The sequence below is a fragment of the Hemitrygon akajei genome, chromosome 5 (genome assembly GCF_048418815.1).
Source record: "Hemitrygon akajei chromosome 5, sHemAka1.3, whole genome shotgun sequence".
In the NCBI taxonomy this organism is placed as follows: domain Eukaryota; kingdom Metazoa; phylum Chordata; class Chondrichthyes; order Myliobatiformes; family Dasyatidae; genus Hemitrygon; species Hemitrygon akajei.
This window is the reverse complement of record NC_133128.1, coordinates 124,318,517-124,338,723: the sequence shown is the minus strand read 5'-3', so window position 1 is coordinate 124,338,723 and position 20,207 is coordinate 124,318,517. Positions and strand designations below refer to the sequence as shown.

Here is a 20,207-nt window from a genome sequence, read left to right as displayed (position 1 = left end):
ATAAGGCATTTTGGAAAATATTCCAACTTTTCTGGAAATGGGGTTTGTACATGCAAAATTGCCTTCCATTTCATGCAAATATTTGGAGCTATATGACTAGGGTGTATATGTAATCTAATTAATGGCAGGTAGTGCAGTGCATCTTTTGGGGATTCATTGGCTCTAAATTTTATTTTATTTAGACATACAGCATGGTAACAAGTGCTTTACACCCATGTGACCAATTAACCTACTAATCCATACTTCTTTGGAATGTGGGAGGAAAGTGGAACTGGAGAAGGAAACCCACATGGTCACGGGGAGAACATACAAACACCTTGCAGACGATGGTGGGAACTGAATTTGGGTTGTTGGTGCTGTAATAGCGTTATGCTAACCTGTATACTACTGTACCCCGCAACGTTTGAGAGTAGTTAACTCCACAAATACTGCCAAAGCTACTTTTTATTACCTCAGAAACCATTTCTGTTTTTTAGAAACTGAAGGTTTCCATATCTTTATAGATGAGTGTGAGAATTTGGAGCGTCTTTGCCAGATGAATTTGGCAAAGTTTCAGGAACAAGTTCAAAAGGACTATGAGCAGAAACGGGAAGAGTTGATAAGAGAGTTTGATGAAAAAGAAAAGGACCATCGTGCAGAGGTGAGTTGAACTGATTATTTTTGGAATAATGCATTCATTTCCTGACCTGCTACTATTTCTGGAACTTTTTTATTGTTTTAGGTTTACATTGTCGGCTGCATTTTTCTTTTGGATCATTGTTTTCATTATTTCCTTCTCTATCGTGCTAACAGAGGATGTATGCTTGGGGTTGAAGGACATATAACCATGGTTTTTCAGTTGTGGGAGTAGTGGAAGATGTCAGAATTGCCATGCCTTAAAGATCCAGAGGAGGATATGCAAGAATTGGTGCTATTTCGATTTATTTCTGTATTTGTCGCCAGAAGTCCTTCACCCTGCCCAAGCACATGTTGTTCTCTCACCTGCTGCAAAAACTTAATTTTCCGTATTTTGAGTACCTGTTGTATGGTATCGCACTCTTTCTAACACTTCAGTGAAAACACAAAGCTCTTACATAATATTTGGGTACCCCAGCTAGTTGTAGACTGTGGATCCCTCCAAAGGGTATTTCATTCATAAGATTTCAATGAAGCTACAATTATTGCTCTTTCCAGCTACAGTACTGTTCCAGCCATTGGGGGGAAAAGCTCCAGTTTCACAAATTTAAAATCACAGTTGTTCATTTATCTGGTGTAATGTCCAAGATTTCACAACATAGAGCTGTTTGTTATTGAAGTGGGTCTGTACAATGAAGGAGCTCAGGAGTTCCTGATCTAACGCTGACTACTGCTTCACAGATGGTGAAATTGCAGGCGACCTACGATGAATTTAAATTGCGTTCGGAGCAAGAGCTTGAACACCTGTGGTCTCAGCTTGAGAGTATGAAGGCCAATCGCGAAGAGCTAAGTGGTAAACCTTTCATGTATGCTTCTATTTCATTAAGAGTTCTGAGGCAGGAATTTTAAATAAGTACAATATCTTTGTGTAATAAAAGAAAAACTCTTGTCTGTGCAGATACACATGATGATGAATATATCCATCACATGGTTTGCTTTACAGAAATAATACTTGGCATTGATGTCCTAACTGATGAGGCTTGATGTGTAGTAACTGTGCAAAAGTCTTGGACACCCTAGATTTTTTAAAATATAAAATTTGTTTTAGATGCTTATTTTTTTTGTCTTGTGCATTAATGTGTTGGTAGAAAAGAGCAAATTTTAGTTTTCTAAACATTCGTTTTCCAAGAAATTAAATGTTACTGAGAAATGTTTGTATTTCGTTAAAGAAGGTAACATTAAATAATGGACAACTTTTAAATAAAAACTTGATTACTTTGTAAGTATATAGCCCAATGCATGATTGAACAGAAATAACAAACAGGTGCTAAAGATCGATGTCATAATGAGTTTAATGAACTAAATTGCTTAACTGAAACAAACTGGTGTGGAAAGCATTAAACTGGGCAAAGGGCATCCAAGCTAAAAAGAGTGTGGCTGATTGAACCTTCAAATAATTGATTCCTACACTATGGCAAGAGTGAGCATAGCAACAAGGTGGTCATTCTGCATCAGCAAGGGCACTCCTGAGCAGAAATTTTGCATCAGACAGGAATTTCAGGATATGTTGTCCAAGCTCTTCTGAAGAAGCACAAAGAAATGGGCAAGGTTGAGGATCAAAAATGCAGTGGTCGGTCATGGAAACTGAGTGCAGCAGATGAAAGGTATATCAAACTTATGTCGCTTAAAACATCAAGAGTTCAGAACTGTTATCACCTCTGAACTCGCAGAAACCATTGAAACCCAAGTGTATCCCTCTATATAGTCCGGGGAAATCATGTCAGAAGTGGTCTTTATTGAAGAGTTACTGCCAAAACATCATTCCTTTGAAGTGGCAACAAAGGCAAGGGATTCTGTGATGTACAAAACATAAGGACTCGGGTTAATATACAATGGCAGCAAGTGCTCTGGTCAGAATTAATGGAATCCTCAATGATGAGAAGTACAAACAGATTTTCATCCCTCACACAATACCATCAGGAAGGCCTCTGATTGATCTCAGCTTTATTCTGCAGCAGGACAATGACCCTAAACAGCCAAAGTCATAAAGAACTATCCTCGGCAAAAAGAAGACCATGGATTTATGCAACTGATGGTATATTCTCTACAGGGCCCTGATCTCAGCATCATCGTGGCTGTGTGGGATTACCTGGAGAGACAGAAGTGAATGAGACATCCAGGGTCTGCAGAAGAACTGTGGCAAGTTCTCCAAGATGCTTGGAACAACTTACTAGCTGATTTTCTGATAAAATTGCACAATAGTGTATCGAAGAAAATTGAGCCTACGTTTCATTAACATGCAAAACTTTAAAAAAAAATTAATTTAGTGTTCCAAAATTAGAGGACAAGTGAAGGGAGTGAAAAACAAAAATGCTGGAAACATTTAGCAGATCAGGCTGTTAAGCCACTGATAGTTTTTTTTTAATCCCCTCTCTATTGATGCAGTATTACTTCCTGAGTCATCGTCATTATTATGTGCTGTGTTGCATGACATTGGCGATCATGGTCTTTTGATTATGATCTGTTCTTGACAAATTTTATTACAGCAATGGTTTGCCATTGCTGCCTTCTAGGCAGTATCTTTACAAGATGGGTGATCCCAGCCATTATTAATACTCTTCAAAGATTGTCTGCCTGGTGTCAGTGGTCACATAACCAGGACTTGTGATCTGCAACAGCTGTTCATACGACCATCCACCACCTGCTCCCATGGCTTCATATGAACCTGATTAGGTGGCTAAGCAGGTGCCTCACCTTGCCCAAGGGTGACCTTCAGGCTAGCAGAAGAAAGGAGCACCTTACACCTCCCTTGGTAGAGGTGTATCTCCATCTTGGCACCTGACTTGCTGAGAAGCTGAGCATTTCCTGCATCTATTTATTTCAGAGTTCCATCGTGTGCAATTCTGTGCTTTTACTCCTGAGAATCACTTGTTGGTGCAAAGTTAATTTTTGCCAGGTCAAGTAAAAATTTTAAATTAATTTGAAGAATTAATTGGATTGTGAATCCCCAGTGTTGCTGTGGTAAATTACCTGTCACCTGTATTTGGTGCACAACTAATAGCTAGCCTTGCAGGAAGATGCTGCTGTTTCAACATGAGTTAGCAAAGACTCTGTGCTCATCATTTCCTCTCTTGTTATTGGCACACATTTTAAAACTGAATGTGAACTGGTGTTGGAAATAATCCAGACAACACTTCTAAGATGTCCTGTTGTATGGCATTAGAATTTTTAAAGTTTTCAGTTTCTGGTTGTGAAACACTGCACCTTGATGGAAGATTGCGCCTGTTGGCTGTTTGTAATCTGTAGAAAACATGTAGGTCAAGGCCTTCATGAGACAGGGTACCAAGTCCTTAATTGTTTATTTTCAGAAACAAAGATAATTTTGCTGTTGTCATAGGGTTGCATGGCTGCAGGTGGTCAGTTACAGTTTGTCTAGAATGTTGGATTGATTTTGAACAACAAATGAGTGCTTGCAACAATAGAACATAGATATGTACAACACAGGAGCAGGTCCTGCAGTCCACAGTATTGTGTCAAACATGATTGAATGCCTAGCTAAACTAGTCACTTTGGCCTACAGCGTTCATATCCCTCCATTCACTCTATGTTCATGTGCCTGTCGAAGAACCTCTTAAATGTCTCTGTATTTGCTTCCAACACCACCCCGGCAGTGCATTTCAGGTACCCACCGCTCTGTGTTTAAAACAAAATACTTGCCTGATGTGGCTCCTTTGAACTTACTCCCCCTCTCACCTTAAGTGTATGCCCTCTAGTATTAGACATAGACATAGAGCAGTCCAACATTGATATAGGCCCTTCAGCTCAGCAATTCCATGCTGACCATGGTGCCCACCCAACTAGTCCCAATTTCCTCCATGCAGCCCATATCCTTACAATCCTTGCCCCTCCATATAGCTATCCAAGTGATTTTTAAATGATACTATTTTATTTGACTCGGCCGCTTCATCTGACAACTCAGTCTGTATACTTCACTGTCTTTGTGGAAAATGTTGCCCCCATGTCGCTATTAAATTTATCCCTATCACCCTAAACTTGCAGTAGGCCCCCTAGTTTTGGACTTAGTTTATGGGAAAAAAAACAGATTTTAACCGCTATTTGTGCCTGTCTTAATTCTAAACACTTCTATATGGTTGCCCCCCCCATACAAACTCCGGCAATCTCCTCCCTGGCTTCCCTCAGCATCCTAGGATAGATCTTATCAGGCTCCTTAATACTTTTGAAGATGCTCTCCATTATAAAGTTGCCCACTTTCTGTGGCTTCATACATAATTTCCGTCTTTCCTTGAGTAGATCTACCTTTCCATATCTATATATTTACAAAAATACCTTGGTATTCTCTGTAATCATATTTGTCAAAGACATTTCATTGCCTCTTTTATCTCCCCTATTTTCCTCCTCCCTTTTATATACCTTTTAAGCCCATATGCTTAAAAATTTTTTTGACTCAGTTTTCATCTTCTCTGTTCCAAGGCTCCCAAACTTTGCCATCCTAATCTTTCATTCTCACAGGAACATGTTGATCCTGAATTCTCATCAGCTGGCTTTTAGATGTAAACTTGTTCCCATTCTATGCTGCTCAGTGTCTGCCCAATACCACCCTTTCCCCGACTGAGCATTTACTTCCTGAGAGCCAGTCTTTTCTTTATAGCTAATGAAAATGTATCGAGTTACGATCACTGTTATCAAAATATTCTTCCACTGAAAATCTGATCATCTGGCTAAGATTTTTGAATTTGACATCTGGTATGGTCCCTTCCTTGGTTGGACCTTTCAACCATTGCATATTCTGTCCTATCTAAGCCTCTTGTTCAAAGGGAGTCTCAGTCGATACTGGAGAATTGAAGTCACCCACTTTAACAACACTGTAACTTTTGCATCTTGGCACATGTCTGTGTATCTGTTTTGATATCTTCTTGCTGTGGGATGACACATACTGCTTCAATGGATGAACCCTCACGGATGTTATCTCTAAGTGTCACCATGACATTCTCTCTAATCATTTGTGCAATTTACCCACCTCTCTTGTATCTGAAACATTAAAATTCTGGAATGCTGAGCTGTGAATTTTGCTGTACTGCCAGTCAAATCTCTCTTAACGGCCAAAGCATTGCAGTGCATGTACCAATCCAGGTGCTAAGTTCATCTGTATTATCCCTAATATTACTTGAAATAAATATACTGCAGTCCCATCACGTAATGCCTGCAAGAAAATATACATATACATATAAATTTACTTTGAACTTTAAGTAATCCTGACATAAAACCTGAGAGACCCTGCTGTTTAACTTCTTTACTACATTGTCTCTTTCTCCCTGCCTGTGTTAGTACCAATATTAATCACAACCTCTGGTTGCTCTTACTCCTTTTTCAGAAAGTCCTGTGCCTGCTCAGAGATGTCCATGGCCCTGGTATCTGGAGGCACTGCACCATCCTGGAGTCTTGTTTGCAGCCACAGGAATGGCTGTTAGTGCCTGTGACTAGAGCTTTTGCTAGTCTCTGACCTTCACTGCTGGGTAACAGAGCCCGTCATGGTGCCACTGATCTGGCAACTGTTGTAATTTTCTTTGAAGAGGCTCTACCCCCAACAGTATCCAGTGAGGTATTCTTGTTTGAAAGGGGTTGTAATTGTCTCCCTGATACTTCTATCTGTAACTCCCTCTGCTTCCTGTATGCTGGAGATAGAGTCCACGTCTTGCTCCAACAGAGTACCAGTAGCTAGACACACTGCAAGCATAGTCATCCGGGATACCTCTGAATCACCCATATCTCATGAGGAGCATACCACTGACTACCATTACTGCCCCTTCAACAACTAACAGACCAAACAAAAGGAAAACTCTTGTCTTGCCTTACCCTATTGCCGTTTGCCCTCTTGACCAAAGCCCACACTTTGACCAGATCAGCCTATCATGGGGATCTACATCAAAGCTTTGCATGTCCATCTACATCAAGTCCATGTAGATGATACCTACTACCCTGACTTCATAAATCCTCTTGGTCACCTCTTTGGAAAACTCAATCAAATTTGTGAGGCATTATTTCCCTCGCATAAAGCCATGATGACTACCTCTAATCAGCCTTTACCTTTCGAAATGCAGATAACTTAAGTCTCTTAGAATCCCTTTCAGTAACTTTCCTACTACACATGTAATGCTCATGAGACTATCTCCCTGGCTTATTGCTACTGGCTTTGTTAAATAAGGTACAACAGTAGCCATACTCCACTATTATGGTTGCTCACCTGTGGCTGCTGGAGATACAATAAACTTTCCTGGGCCCCAGGATTTCCTCTCTTGCTTCCCATCACATCCGGTCAGGCATAAATAATGTATTCAATTTGTGCGTTTCAAGGCTTTCAACATCACCCCCTCCAGGGTATCGTTGCCCCTCTTTGGGCTTTTGTGTCTTTCTTTAAGATCTTGCCCATATCTCATGGCTTCCTTTTGCCCTCCTGACTTCCTCCTCTAGTGTACTACATTCCTGATACTAAAAGGGATTTACTTGATGGCAGCTGCCTATACCTGATGTAAGCCTCCTTTTTCCACACCAAAACCAAGGTTATCCCTTATGAACCAAAGTTCACTAATTTTGTCAGCCTTGCCTTTCACTCTGACAGGAACTCTCAAGTTTAAAGCCTCCTAATAGTGAGACTTCCCTTCGCCTGCAAACAGTCTCTTTCAGTCAACCTTGGCAAGATTCTGTTCAATGTCTTCCTAATTTGCCATTTTATATATTTAATTTGAAGACCAGTCCTATCTTTTTCCATAACTGTTTAAAGCGAACAGAATTTGGCTAATAGTCCCAAAATGCTGTCTCTTCCACAGCCTCATTTCCCAAGAGGAAGTTGAATGTATAGTAGAGTATTTGATATATTGCTTGTGAAAACTTTCCTGGACAGATTTAAATTCTGCTCCATTTAATCCCTTAGCACCATGGCAGACCTGGTCAATAATAGCGAAGCTAAAATCACTTATTGTTCCAACCTTATTACATTTCTACCTTTTGGTGACTTCCCCATATAAATGTTCTTCTAATTATTGCTTACTATTGGGAGTAATCCTTATCTTCCCAAGTGTAGATGAGTCATGTTGTAATTTTTTCCAGTAATTTCCCTGCTGGGAAATACTGGTCTGTATTTACAATGGCTTTACAATCCAGTCAGAGTCTGAGTCTGGATCTCGGAACCATTTGAAGGAAGGCAGCCTTGCATTAAGTTTGACAAATACACTTAGTGGCCAGTTAGACTCCTCCTGTAGCAAATAAATTGGCCGCAGGGTGTATGTGTGTTATCTGCTGCTGTAGCCCATCCACTTCAGGGTTTGATGTGTTGTGTGTTCAGAGATGGTCTCCTGCACATCACTGTTGTAACGTGTAATGTTGAATTTCTGTCAGCTTGAACCAATTCTCCTCTGACATCTCTCAGTAACAAAGTGTTTTACTCCATAGAACTTAAGTTTACTGGATTTTTTTGTGTTTCTTGCACCATTCTCTGTAAACTAGAGACTGTTATGTGTGAAAATCCCAGCAGATCAGCGGTTTCTGCGATACTCCAACGTGTACCAATAATCATTCCATGGCCAAAGTCACTTAGATCACATTTCTTCATTCTGATGTTTGGTCTGACTAGCAATGAGCCCCTTGTCTGTGTGCTTTTATCCATTGAGATGCTGCCTTATGGTTGGCTGATTACCGTAGATTCCGGACTACAGAGCGCACCTGATTAAAAGCCGCTGGCTCTAATTTTAGAAATAAAATCATTTTTTTAATTGTAAAAGCCGCACCGGATTTTAGGCCGCACCGCTACCTTTAAATATACATACGTATCGGTAACACAAATTACGTTGCATATACTTTTTTACTGAACAGCACGAACAACATTCCAATATCTCCTAGCGACTGGTAAAAATATATATACTGCAGCCTACCAGGAAAAGTTATTGATCGCCTTTAACTTAAAAGCAGCGTTTTCGCTCGGGTCTGACGCGCTTGTGTAACGCGATCGGGTCTAATCGGGTCTGACGCGCTTGCGTAACGCGATCGGGTCTAATCGGGTCTGACGCGCTTGCGTAACACGATCGGGTCTAATCGGGTCTGATGCGCTTGGGTCTGATGCGCTCGGGTCTTGCTTTTCTTCGAGTATTTTCCATGTTGATGAGGGTGAGTACAAATGACTGATTTACAATAATTTAATTGTGAAAGTGCGCGTGATTTATCGTACAATTTCATTGGACCTCTGTGAACTACTCATCAATTTTATTGGTCTACTGTTACGAGGCAAAATGTTTACGAGGCGGCATGAAAAAAAACCATGTATTAGCCGCTCTGGATTAAAGGCCGCAGAGTTCAAAGCTGTTCAAAATGTGGGAAAAAAGTAGCGGCTTATAATCCGGAATCTACGGTAGATATTTGCATTAAAGGGCAGGTTAATGCCACTGTGTTCATGATCTGAGATTAAATAAGGTTTCATGTATTTGGAAAGTAATTTAGTTGGTAACATTTTGAGCTTGCATTTTACATTGTAATTCATGTTGTGAAAATAATTTTCTAAGCAAGCATTTGGAAAAGCGTGAACAGCCACATTACCGTGGTGAGGCCTGTAACTGGGATACAGGCTACCTTCTGATCTTGAGCAACTTGGGTCAATTTACTGGCAGATATTGGGGTTGGGGGGGGGGGGGATAGTTACCGTAATTTATTTATCACAAATGGAAAAAGTGATTTTAGAATTCTTTTAACTCCTTTTAGAGTTCAAGCAACATTTGCTGGCCTGTACATCCAGTGCAGAAGATGTGGAACTTCTGAAGCGGGAGTTCGCTGAACAGAGGGAGCAAATCCAGAAGCAGCATGTTAGTGAGCTGGAGGAGTTAAAGAATTACTTTGATGCAAAACTGAAAGAGATGAAAGAGAAAAATGATGAGGAAGTTGCACAGTTAGAACAGCGCCTGCAAGAAGACACAAGACTGCCTGTTGGCATTGACTTCTCGAACCTAAGTCTAAACCAAACCACAGATCCAAGGTAGGACAACAGTTTTATGTTTCTGTTTCATACTACAATTAGTTTGATGTTGCCTTTACTTTGAATAAGTCTGAATTTGGTGAGAAAACCCTGTAAGTACTGTGAAGCTCAGCATGGGCTAGGTGGGCCAAATGGCATTTTTTCTATGACTATTACTGCAGAGTAGCAACAGTTATATTTTTATTTATCAAAAACTAATTCTTTTGTTAATGTCATGAGCTCAGACAACAGTTGCAGCACACTTGGAGGAGAAGGCCATGGAAGCTAAGGAACTCCAGGTTGGAAAACAAATACAACTTGAAACTTGCCAACATTATGAAAGAGGGGATGCTGGTGATGTTGAGGTAGATAAGTTGCAAGTCCTGACCAGGTGTATCTGGAGATGTTTCAGGAAGCAAAGGAAGAAATTGCAGGGAATCTGACAGAAAATTTTGTACCTTCCTTTGCCATGGGTGAGGTGCTGGAAGACTGGAGGGTGGTTGATGTTGTGACTTGGTTTAAAAAGGGCTGCAAGGCCATTACAGGGAACTACAGGTTAGTGAAATGACCATTAATGGTGGGAACGTTATTGGAGGGGATTTTAAGAGATGGGAGTGGAAAGGTGATGATTAGGGATTGTCAACATGGCTTTGTGCATGAGAAATCATGTCTTGTGAAATAGTGTTTTTTTTTCTTTTGAAGAGGTGACCAAGATAAATGATAAAAGCAGGGCAGTAAATGTCTACATGAACTTTATAGTAAGGCTTCTGACAAGGTCTCGCGTGGTAGGCTGGTCCAGAAGCTGAGATTGCAATGCAGAATTTGCTTGGTGAAAGACGACTGGCTGGTATTGAGTTGTTTTCAGATTGGAGGCCTGTGCCCAGTGGTGTGCTGGAAGGATCAGTGTTGAATGCACTGTTTGTCATATATATTAGTAAATTGGATGAAAACATAGCTGGCATGATTAGTTAGTAGATGGCACCAAAATTGGTGGTATATCAAAGAGTGAAGAAATTGTCAAAGGTTAAACAGGATCTGGATCAACTGGGAAAATGGACCAAGCAATGGCTGATGGATTTTAACTTTGAGTGTAGAATAATATATTTTGTGAAATTAAATTTCAGTGGGCACAGTAAGTTGCTTAGCATGTATCATGGTTAAGATGATCTGGTAAAAACGTTTAATCCTGCTATTCCATTGACAACCTTGCTCTGTGCATACATAATGGCATGGATGACCAATTTAACAAACAAATTGATGAAAGCATGGATCATGGCAACATCGGAACAGAGTCAGAAATTGGTGGTCTTGGTAATGAAGTTCATACTGTGTGAAAGGTAATCAGTGATAAGGAAAATAACACTGAAACAAAAGATCAGCATCTTGATTAATGGCCGAGCAGACCCAAAGCACTAGGTGGCTCATTACAGTTTCAGATTTTTATTTTATTATTGTATTATTCCCAACTTCTCAGCAATATATGAAATTATCTCTGATCTGATCATTTCTTCCTTTAATTTGCTTCCATACTTATTATTTCCTCCTCTTTCCCAATCCTGTTTGCACTGATACGAGTCATAGAAAAATGTGACCTAATGTGGGTAAATGGGAGTAGTTTAGATGGGAAAAAATGTTGGCATGGACATGGTGGTACAAATTGCCCATTTTTGGATTAAGAAACAAACTACTGGAGGAACTCAATATCTGGAGAGACAAGGCGACGGTTGATGTTTCCGATCATGGCCCTGCATTAGGTTGGTTTCTGTACTGTGACTGGATTTTACAATTGTGTGTCTGTCCAAGAAGCTTTTTCCCAAGTGCCGTGAACAAATCAAACTGCCTGCGGTGATAACCAACAAAAAGTCAAATGTTAGTCTTGAGATAGTCACCTCAATATTCAATGGCTTGGTAAAAATGTTCTAAGGAAATAGATGGAGACTGATTCTGTCCTACCTATTGAGTGGTTCCAGCGTTCTTTGCTTTTGGGAGAACGGAGAGTAGTGGAAACGTTGCTGGAGAGGTCTTCAAAGTTGTAAATTTAATTTTGGGTTATTATTGTCAAGACTAACACTTGGTGCCTGACAGTGATTGGGGGAAAAATAGGAAATTACTGTAGTCATTCTGGTGACCATACACCCTCAGTGCCATTGGGGTGGAATTTCAGGATTTGGACTGTGATGAAAGGACAGTGTGGTATTTTCAAGACAAGATGATACACAGCTTCGGCTGTATTCCCATTTGCCTGCTCCATTTATCCATGGTACTCAAGATTACAGCTTTTGAACGTGTTGTTCAGTAGCCTTGGCAACTATAACTGCAGTGCATTTTGTACTTGTCAGTGTGAAGGATATGAATGTCTCAGGCAGATGTGGTACAGTCAATTAGACTGCTTTGTTTTGAATGTCATAGTCATACTGCACATAAATGGGCTGTTCAACCTGCCTTCTTGTCCTTGCTGAACATCAAGCATGTGTTAAGCACAGATCCGACACAAATCCTATATTTATTATCTTTCCCCATACCATCAACAATCCCCCTCTCCCATCACATTATGCCACTCACCCACATACCAGGGACTGTTTAGAATGGCAAACTAACTATTCAGTGTTTGGAGTTGCACCCATCCAGGCACTAGGACAGAATTCAATCATGAGAATATTCATATTAATTTAAGAAAGCATATGTTGTGTTGGCCTTCAGTCAGAGGATTGAGTACAAGAGCCATACGGTAATGTTGAAGCTCTACAGAACCCTGGGTTAGACCAGACTTGGAGTACTGTATTGTGTTCAGTTTTGGTGGCTTCATTATAGGAAGAATGTGGAAGCTTTAGAGAGGGTGCAGAGAATATTTACCAGGATGCTGTCTGGATTAGACACCATGGCTTAGGAGGACAGGTTGAGTGAGCTCAGGCTTTTCGCTTTAGAGTGGAGGAGGATGAGGGATGACTTTATAGAGGTGTCAAGATAAGAGGTATAAATAGAATGGAGAGCCAGAGACTTTTTCCCAAGGGGGAAATGGCTAATAGTTTTAGGGTGTTTGGAGGAAATTTTGGGGGGTGGTCAGAGGTAGGTTGGAATGCACTGTCAGGGGTGGTAGTAAAGACAGATTCATTGGGATTATTTAAGAGACTCTTAAGCATAAGTATGAAAGAAAAATGGAAGGGAATGTGAGAGAGAAGGTTAGAATCATCTTAGATTGTCAAAAAGTCAGCACAACATGGTGGACCAAAGGGACTATGCTGTGCTGAAGTGTTATATGCTCTTCTGAACAGCTTTGATGGTCAAGCAATGATTTTTAGGTCCCTGGTGGATAACCAACCTTTAACTTTCTTATTGTGTGGCTGGCACAGTTAAGTCACTGGCCCAGAAGTTCACAGTTCATGGTTGGAAATGTCATTGTATGACTCTTTTGTGGCACAAGCTGTGTATCATTCCTTGACTGAATATTGTGCAAATCTTTCTGAATGTAAGTATGGACTGCTGAAGGAGTTAAAGATGGAACTGAACATGTGATCATCTGTAGATAGCCCCACTTATGGAAGGAAGACCATTAATGACCTGAGGTAATCATGTCTGGGACCAAATATCTTTCACTGTAATATACTGAAATGGAACAACTGACCTTCAATAATCACAGCCATCTTCCTTTGTGCAAGTTGTCAATGAAATAATGAGAATGCCGTTGTTATGATATCCATTGATTAAATGTGGCAACAAGGGGCCCTGGGCATACTGAAGCCATTGTTGTTGAGAATGATGATTCTCATTTCCCTTCTGGGATATTTTTTTTTTTGATGCTTTTTTTTTGGCTTAATCACATCCAAAATTTAGCAATTATAAAATCTCCAAAACTTGATTATTCAATGTACTTGACTATGGAGTGTGTCATGAATGTTGTCCAACCTACCTGAAATCAAGTTAGATCAGAAAGCCACTTTGTAATGCTGCCACAATAGCATTCTTATTTCTGGTGTTGGACTTCATTGTGGTCACTGTCGATTATGTGCAGTTCTGCTGCTGGCCTGAGGTTCTACATCCACTAATGTTTTGAGTTAATTTGTCAGTTTACTTCAGTTCTATATTGCTGTGTTTGATACTGGGTGGGAGATCTTGAGTAATCTGAAGCTGAATATTATATTAGTGTTGTATTGAGATTTGTTGTTATCTAATGGAATAAGAAGTGCTTAAATTTGTGTTTTGTTCTTGTAGTTTGTCTTTGTTGTCTTTTACGGACCTCACAGAGAAGAATTACTTCCAGCATAGGATTCAAATTGTAGAAGACTTGGCACAGAAGTTGGAAAAATACAAGGTAAATCCATAATATTACAAGGTTACTTACAACATTTCCAGAAGGAAATATTTTCTTTTTCCAAAATAACCATTACAAGACGGCCCTTAGCTAGATTAGAAAAGTCTAATGTTTACATAATTTTCTATTAACTGACATGAGTTCAGGTATGGTGAAGGGGCTTCCCTCTGGCAGTGGACAGGTGTTTGAGAAAGTGTGCTGACCTGTTCCCTTCTGAATGCCTGGCTGTGGTTCATTGTGCACTTAATCATGACACACTCATTTCCACCAATTAAAATGGTGTTTTATTTTGATCTTCCAGCACTCTTGGGTGTGCTCTTGGTCACACAATATAATTGTTGACTTTTATTTATTTAATTTCTTTTATTTAGAGAAAAGGGAAGGGCTGGCTGTTACTGCTCAAAGAGCTGCATTACCCATCAGCCCACCCCTATAACCCTAGCCTGATCACAGGATAATTAACCTACTAGCCGTTATATCTTTGGACTCACAGGAAACTGAAGAATCCAGAGGAAACCCATGCGCTAATGGGAAGGGCTTACAAACTTCTTACAGACGGCATCAGAATTGAATTCTGAACTCTGACGTTCCAAACTGTAATAACGTTGTGCTAATCTGTTTCGTTAAATTTCTCTGAAAAGGGCTCTTCAGCCCAAATTGTCCAAGCTGACCACTGTCTTCCTGGGCTAATCCGTTTTGGTTGCATTTGACCTATGTTTGTCTGAACCTTTGTTATTCGCCAACCTGTCCAAATGCTTTTAAACGTTACAATTGTACCTTTGATCCACTTACCCACTCACCTCTGTCTGGAAAAGCTTTCCTCCAATCCCCTTGAAATCTTTCTTTCCTTAACTTAAAACCAATGCCTTTTGGACTCCCTTATCCCAGGAAAAGGACAATCCATCTAATCTCTGCCCCTCATGATTCAAGGTCACCCCTTGGCCGCCTCCTCTCCAGTGAAAACAATCTTTCCTAACTTTGGTCCTCATCTTATCAACATCATTATGAATCATTTCTGCACACTTTTGACCTTAATTGCATCCTTCCTGTAGTACGGCATTGTGCACAATATTCCAGGTGTGATCTCACTAGCTTCTTAAACAGTTGTAACATGCCGTCCTAGTTCTTGTACTCATCTCAATTTTTTTACTTAAAGGAAGTTTCAATGTTAATGTTTTTTGACCCACTCTCTGTATAGCTTCCTTCATGCCATAAGAAATTAGTATCACAGGTGATAGCTACTCTCTTATAGAGTTAGTCATTCTTGAGGATGGTATAGGTCAAAGTTTTCTGAACTTGTGGCCAGCAGGTTCATTCAATTATACCTGGAAGTGAGAGTTGTTGTTATTTAGTCTGGTGGTGACATTACCCTGTATTCCCATAAGCAGTCAAGCATATGCTACTCTTTCTATCATGCACTTTAATTGATCAATCTAAGAGCAATGGAGGTCTAAAGGGATTTTGAGTCCAGGTGCTTGGGTCAATTAAAATTTATGAGAGGATTAAAATGGAAAGCAGCATAAATCTTGCTATACAAGATCCCTGTCCAGAATGCAGTGGACATCCCTGGCAATTAGTCCCTGCTGGTCATGGCATGGGTGCTTTTTGAGATTCATCTACTCTTTCCATTGAAGAAGACAAGCCCACTAAAAATGTGTTACTAAGATGGGACAGGGATATGCAACCAGCTATGATGGCTCCCTGTAGGTCTGTAATTGTTTCTGCTTTTCTTCAGGAAGAAATAAAAATGCTTCAGCTGCAGCTGGAGGAGAAACACAAGCTGGAGGCGGCAGCCTCTTTAATGCATCAAGAGAAGCTGGAAGCAATTGAAAAAGAGCTGTTGGAACGTCATTTGGCAGAGACTGAAAGGCTGAAGATAAACCACTGCCAAGAATTAGAACAGTTACGAGGTCGACTTTCTGAGGAACATCTCAAAGGTAGCAAGCCCTCAGAAAGATAATTTTGCCATAAATATGGGGTCCTCTTTATCTGGGTTGTATCAGATATCTTGTTTGCATCCAGTTAAAGTACCATAATAACTTGCTTTTTGAAGCTAATGTGCATCATTACAAGGCTTCTTGGAAAGTAGAAAACTACAAATGCTGCAGATTTGAAACCACTTGACAAATCAGAGAGTTCGCTGGAGACGATTGGTCATGACCTGAAATGTTAACTTGTTTCTCTCTCTACAGATGCTGCTTGACCCGAATTAATGGTTCGATTCCAAAGCATGGTTCTTTTTCAATAGGCAGGGAAGCCATTGATGTGGGTGTTGAGATCAATTACTCAGGGTTTGGCATGAGTTGTTTTGCATAGCTGAAAAGTATAGATTTTCAGAACAATTTGAAGTAGTAGCTATGAGAAGCTTGTGCCAAATATGTCAAGGGACGGTGTTTACTGGCATAGGACCACTTTAGGCTCCTTGTTATGGACATTTTATTATTGGTCTTGGGAATTAAAAGGTGTAGGTCAAAGCACTCAGCAGGTCAGGCAGCATTTGTGGAAGGACGAACAGGAGGCATATCGGGTACAAGAGCCTTTGTCAGAACAGAGAAAGAGAGAAAGCACGATAGTTTCAAGTTGCAGAGAAGATTGGGCAGGTAAGCAGAAGGAATGCAGCTAAAGCTACAGTAATCTAGTGCCCCACAATTCAGCCGTTCTGATGGTTCAGCGTCCATCTGTCAGATGATTACATTGCATGCTCCCATTCACAAAGGGTCCTGGTGGCTGTCCCTATTTAAATTTACCTAGTTCCATAATAGTTATTATAGTACAATGTAAAATCCAGATACTAAAATAATTTATAGGGTTTTTAAAGTCAAACTAAGACAGTAATCCTGAAAATCTGCTAGTTTGGTACAACAAAAGTCTTGAGTTTGTTAGGTTATCATAGTTTTACTGCAACTCTGACAGGTATCCCAGGGAGATACATTATCAAAAGTTCAAAAGTAAATTATTGTCAAAGAATGAGATTCATTTTCCTGCAGGCATTCACAATGGAACAAAAAACTACAATAGAATCAATGAAAGCTATATATAAAGACTGATGTGCAAAAGACAAACCTTGAATACAAAAAAAAGACAAATGACTAACACCTATAACATGAGTTGTAGAGATCTTGAATGTGAGTCCATAGGTTGTGGAATCAGTTCAGTGTTGAATGAAGTTATCCATGCTAGTCCAGGAACCTGGTGATCGAAGGGTAATATGTGTTCCTGAAACTGGTTGTGTAGGACTCATTGACTCATGGCTTCTGTATTTCCTTCCTGAGGGCAGCAGCAAGGAGAGTGTGGCCTCGGTGCTGAGCGTCCTCAATGACAGATGCTGCTTCCTTGTGGCAGTGTTCCTGGTTGATGTGTTCAGTGGTGGGGAGGGCCTTTCCTGTGATGAACCTGGCTGTATCCACTACTTTTTGTGGACTTTTCTGTTCTTAGACATTGATGTTTCCATACCAGGTCGTGATGCAGCCAGTTAGGTTGCTCTCTAATATGCATCAATTGAAGTTGGTCAAGGTTTTAGATGACATGTAAGTCATCTGGTTGATGAATTAATGCAATCAGAGGGTGAGAAGTATTCCTGAGGGTGAGCTAGTGAAACTAGTAATGAACTACAGAGCTGAAACATGCCCAGCAGGTCAAGCTATTGGAGAGCAAAAATTAAACCACTGTTAGAGATGGATGACTTAAAGCTGAAATGGTCAGAACTGATAAGGACAGGAAAAGCTGAAGTTCTCGAAAGTGATACTGGATCTGAAAGAGTGTAGCATACCCAGAAAATGAAATATTGTTCCTCGTGCTCCAGAGTAGGCCTTAGATGGTGAGCAATAGGACACTGAGGAGTGCGGTAGAAAAGAGATCAGGGAGTATAGATCATAATTCCTTGAAAGTGGTGTCACAGGTAGATGGGGTCATAAAGCTTTTGACACTTTGGCCTTCATAAATCAATGTATTGAGTACAGAAGTCTGAATGTTATGTTGAAATCGTGAAATGGGGACACCTCTTTTTCCATTATTAGGGAGAGAGCGAGCCTGTGGTATGTCGAATTACTGGATGAACGAGTAGTCTTTGGGGTACTGCAAGTCTGTGGCTTTATTGATGCTTTGCTGCAGGTGTAGATGCTTTTTTGCTGGTGGGAGAGCCTGGGGGGGGGCTTTGGGGTTCTAACATTTAACTCATTTATTCTTTGGGGCACTCCTCTGTTTTCGTTGATGTTTGCAAAGAAAAAGAATTTCGGGGTGTATATTGGATGTATTTCTCTGACGTTAAATTGAACTTGCCTATTGAAATTGTATAAGATGTTGGTGAGGCCTAATTTGGAAAATTGCGTCCCATTTTGGTTACCTATCTACATGAAGGATGCCAACAAGATTGAAAAAGTGCAGAGAAGTTTTAGAAGGATGCTGCCAGGACTTGAGGACCTGAACTATGGGGTTGAATAGGTTAGGACTTCATTGCCTGGAATGCAGAAGATTGAGGGGAAATTTTACGAGGCAAATGAAGTTGAGGGGTATAGATAGGGTTAATGCAAGCAGGTGTTTTCCACTGAAGTTGGGTGAGACTACAACTGGGGGTCATGGGTTAAGTGTGAAAGGTGAAATACTTAAGAGGAACAAGGAGGGGAAACCACTTCACTCAGGGTGGTAAAAGAGTGGAATGAGTTGCCAGCGCAAGATGTGGATGTGGGGTTGATTTCAACACTTAAGAGAAATTTTGGATAGGTACATAGATGAGGGGTATGGAGGGCTATGGTCTGAGTGCAGGTTGATGGGACTAGGCGGGTTAATAGTTTGGTACAGACTAGATATCCCAAAGGGCCTGTTTCTGTGGTGTTCTATGACCCTAAGCTTTCATTAGGTGTCATAGTAACAGTGTAAATGGAAACAAACAGGAGTTAGATGGAAGGTGTATAGAGAGTTAATGTGGCAGGCAACCAGAAGCTCATGGTCACCTGTCTGGACTGGATACATGCACTTTGCAAAGTAGTCACATTTGTTTTCTCAAGTGCAGAGGAGGTCACTTGGTGAACATTGAATGCATAATATTTGAAGAAGTGCAAGAGAATTGCTGCTTCTTCTGGCAAGGCTGTTTGTGCCTATATGATGATATGAGAAGGGAAGAGGTAAAAGGACAGGTGCTGCTTCTCGTGCAGTTGCATGTGAGAGTGTGGTAAGGAGTTTACTGGTTGTGGAAAGGGTGGAACAGGTAGTACAAAGGGTAACGCTGAGAGAGAAGGTCAAAATGTGCCTGGTGGAATATTGTTGAAATGGGCAAAAATTGTGAAAGATGATCCATTGAGTGATTTTTCCTGATGAAGTGGGAGGTAAGGACTGAGTGATCAATATCCATACTGTCTAGGAGTAGGGGTGGGGATGAGAAACAGATGAGATGCTTTCAAGGTAACTGTCAACTATGATAAAGGGGAAACCACAGTACCAGAATTTAGGAAGCAGGCGGCACCTTGGAGGCGCACATGCATGGGAAGTTCATTGTTCTTTGTGGATCACCATTTCCTCAACTCTGGAAAAACATCCATTTCACTGCTATAAACACCTACTGATTTAAACTTAATTGTTTTTTAAAAAACACCATGCTAATTTTAACTTGTGACAAATCCAAAATATGTTTCATTTTAAAGAGATTACCAGATTGCGACTCCAGTGTGCACAACAGACTGCTCGAGAGGTGGAGGTGCAGGTTAATGAGCGGCTCTGTCATTTAGAGGAGCAGAAGGCTCAAAAGTGTGCTATGATAGATGCTGAAAGAGAGAAGAGTGCTTGCCTGAAGGAAGAGATTGAAAATTTGAAGAGAGATCATGCAACGGCCCTGCAGCAGCTCACTGAACAGCATGAGGAAAGGATGCTGGAAATGGTGCAGGTAAATTCTAGTAATTGGAAATTTCATCTTCCTGTGCATTGGCTGTTTTCCCCAACTTGATCAACTTAAACAGCAACAATAAAGTGGCTACTACTTTGTCACTCTGCTGTCAAATGAGCCTAACTTGAGTCCAGCTCTTCGCTTGCAATGACAGTGCAGGTGGAGAATTAAAACACTTTCAAAAGTGTGAATAAGACATTATTTGCTGCCTTTTGGCAGAAGGCACAGGAATGGAAGACCAACAACTCCAGGCTCAACAACAGCTTTCAGGTCTTCCCCACTGCTTTCAGGTCTTGAATCGACTTGAAATGCTGTAACTCTGCTTTGGTCTATACTTATTTCTTTCTTTAACTTGTGTTTGTTTTGTTGTGTAGTTATAGTTTGTTGGCGTG

The 20,207-nt window shown here is 40.5% G+C and overlaps 1 protein-coding gene across 7 annotated transcripts in view; it reads left to right on the top strand.

Moving 5' to 3' along the window:
* The window catches only part of pcnt (pericentrin), a 215,085-nt gene that overhangs the window by 49,738 nt on the left and 145,140 nt on the right, over positions 1–20,207 (top strand). For 5 of the 7 annotated variants that reach the window (XM_073046380.1, XM_073046382.1, XM_073046381.1 and 2 more), the window contains exons 13-18: positions 477–640; positions 1,357–1,468; positions 9,382–9,652; positions 13,841–13,940; positions 15,676–15,877; positions 19,577–19,815. In XM_073046380.1, the coding sequence (XP_072902481.1) occupies positions 477–640; positions 1,357–1,468; positions 9,382–9,652; positions 13,841–13,940; positions 15,676–15,877; positions 19,577–19,815 (1,088 nt within the window). The remainder of the gene's footprint in view (positions 1–476; positions 641–1,356; positions 1,469–9,381; positions 9,653–13,840; positions 13,941–15,675; positions 15,878–19,576; positions 19,816–20,207) is intronic. The other 2 variants (XM_073046383.1, XM_073046379.1) reach the window with 1 other exon arrangement.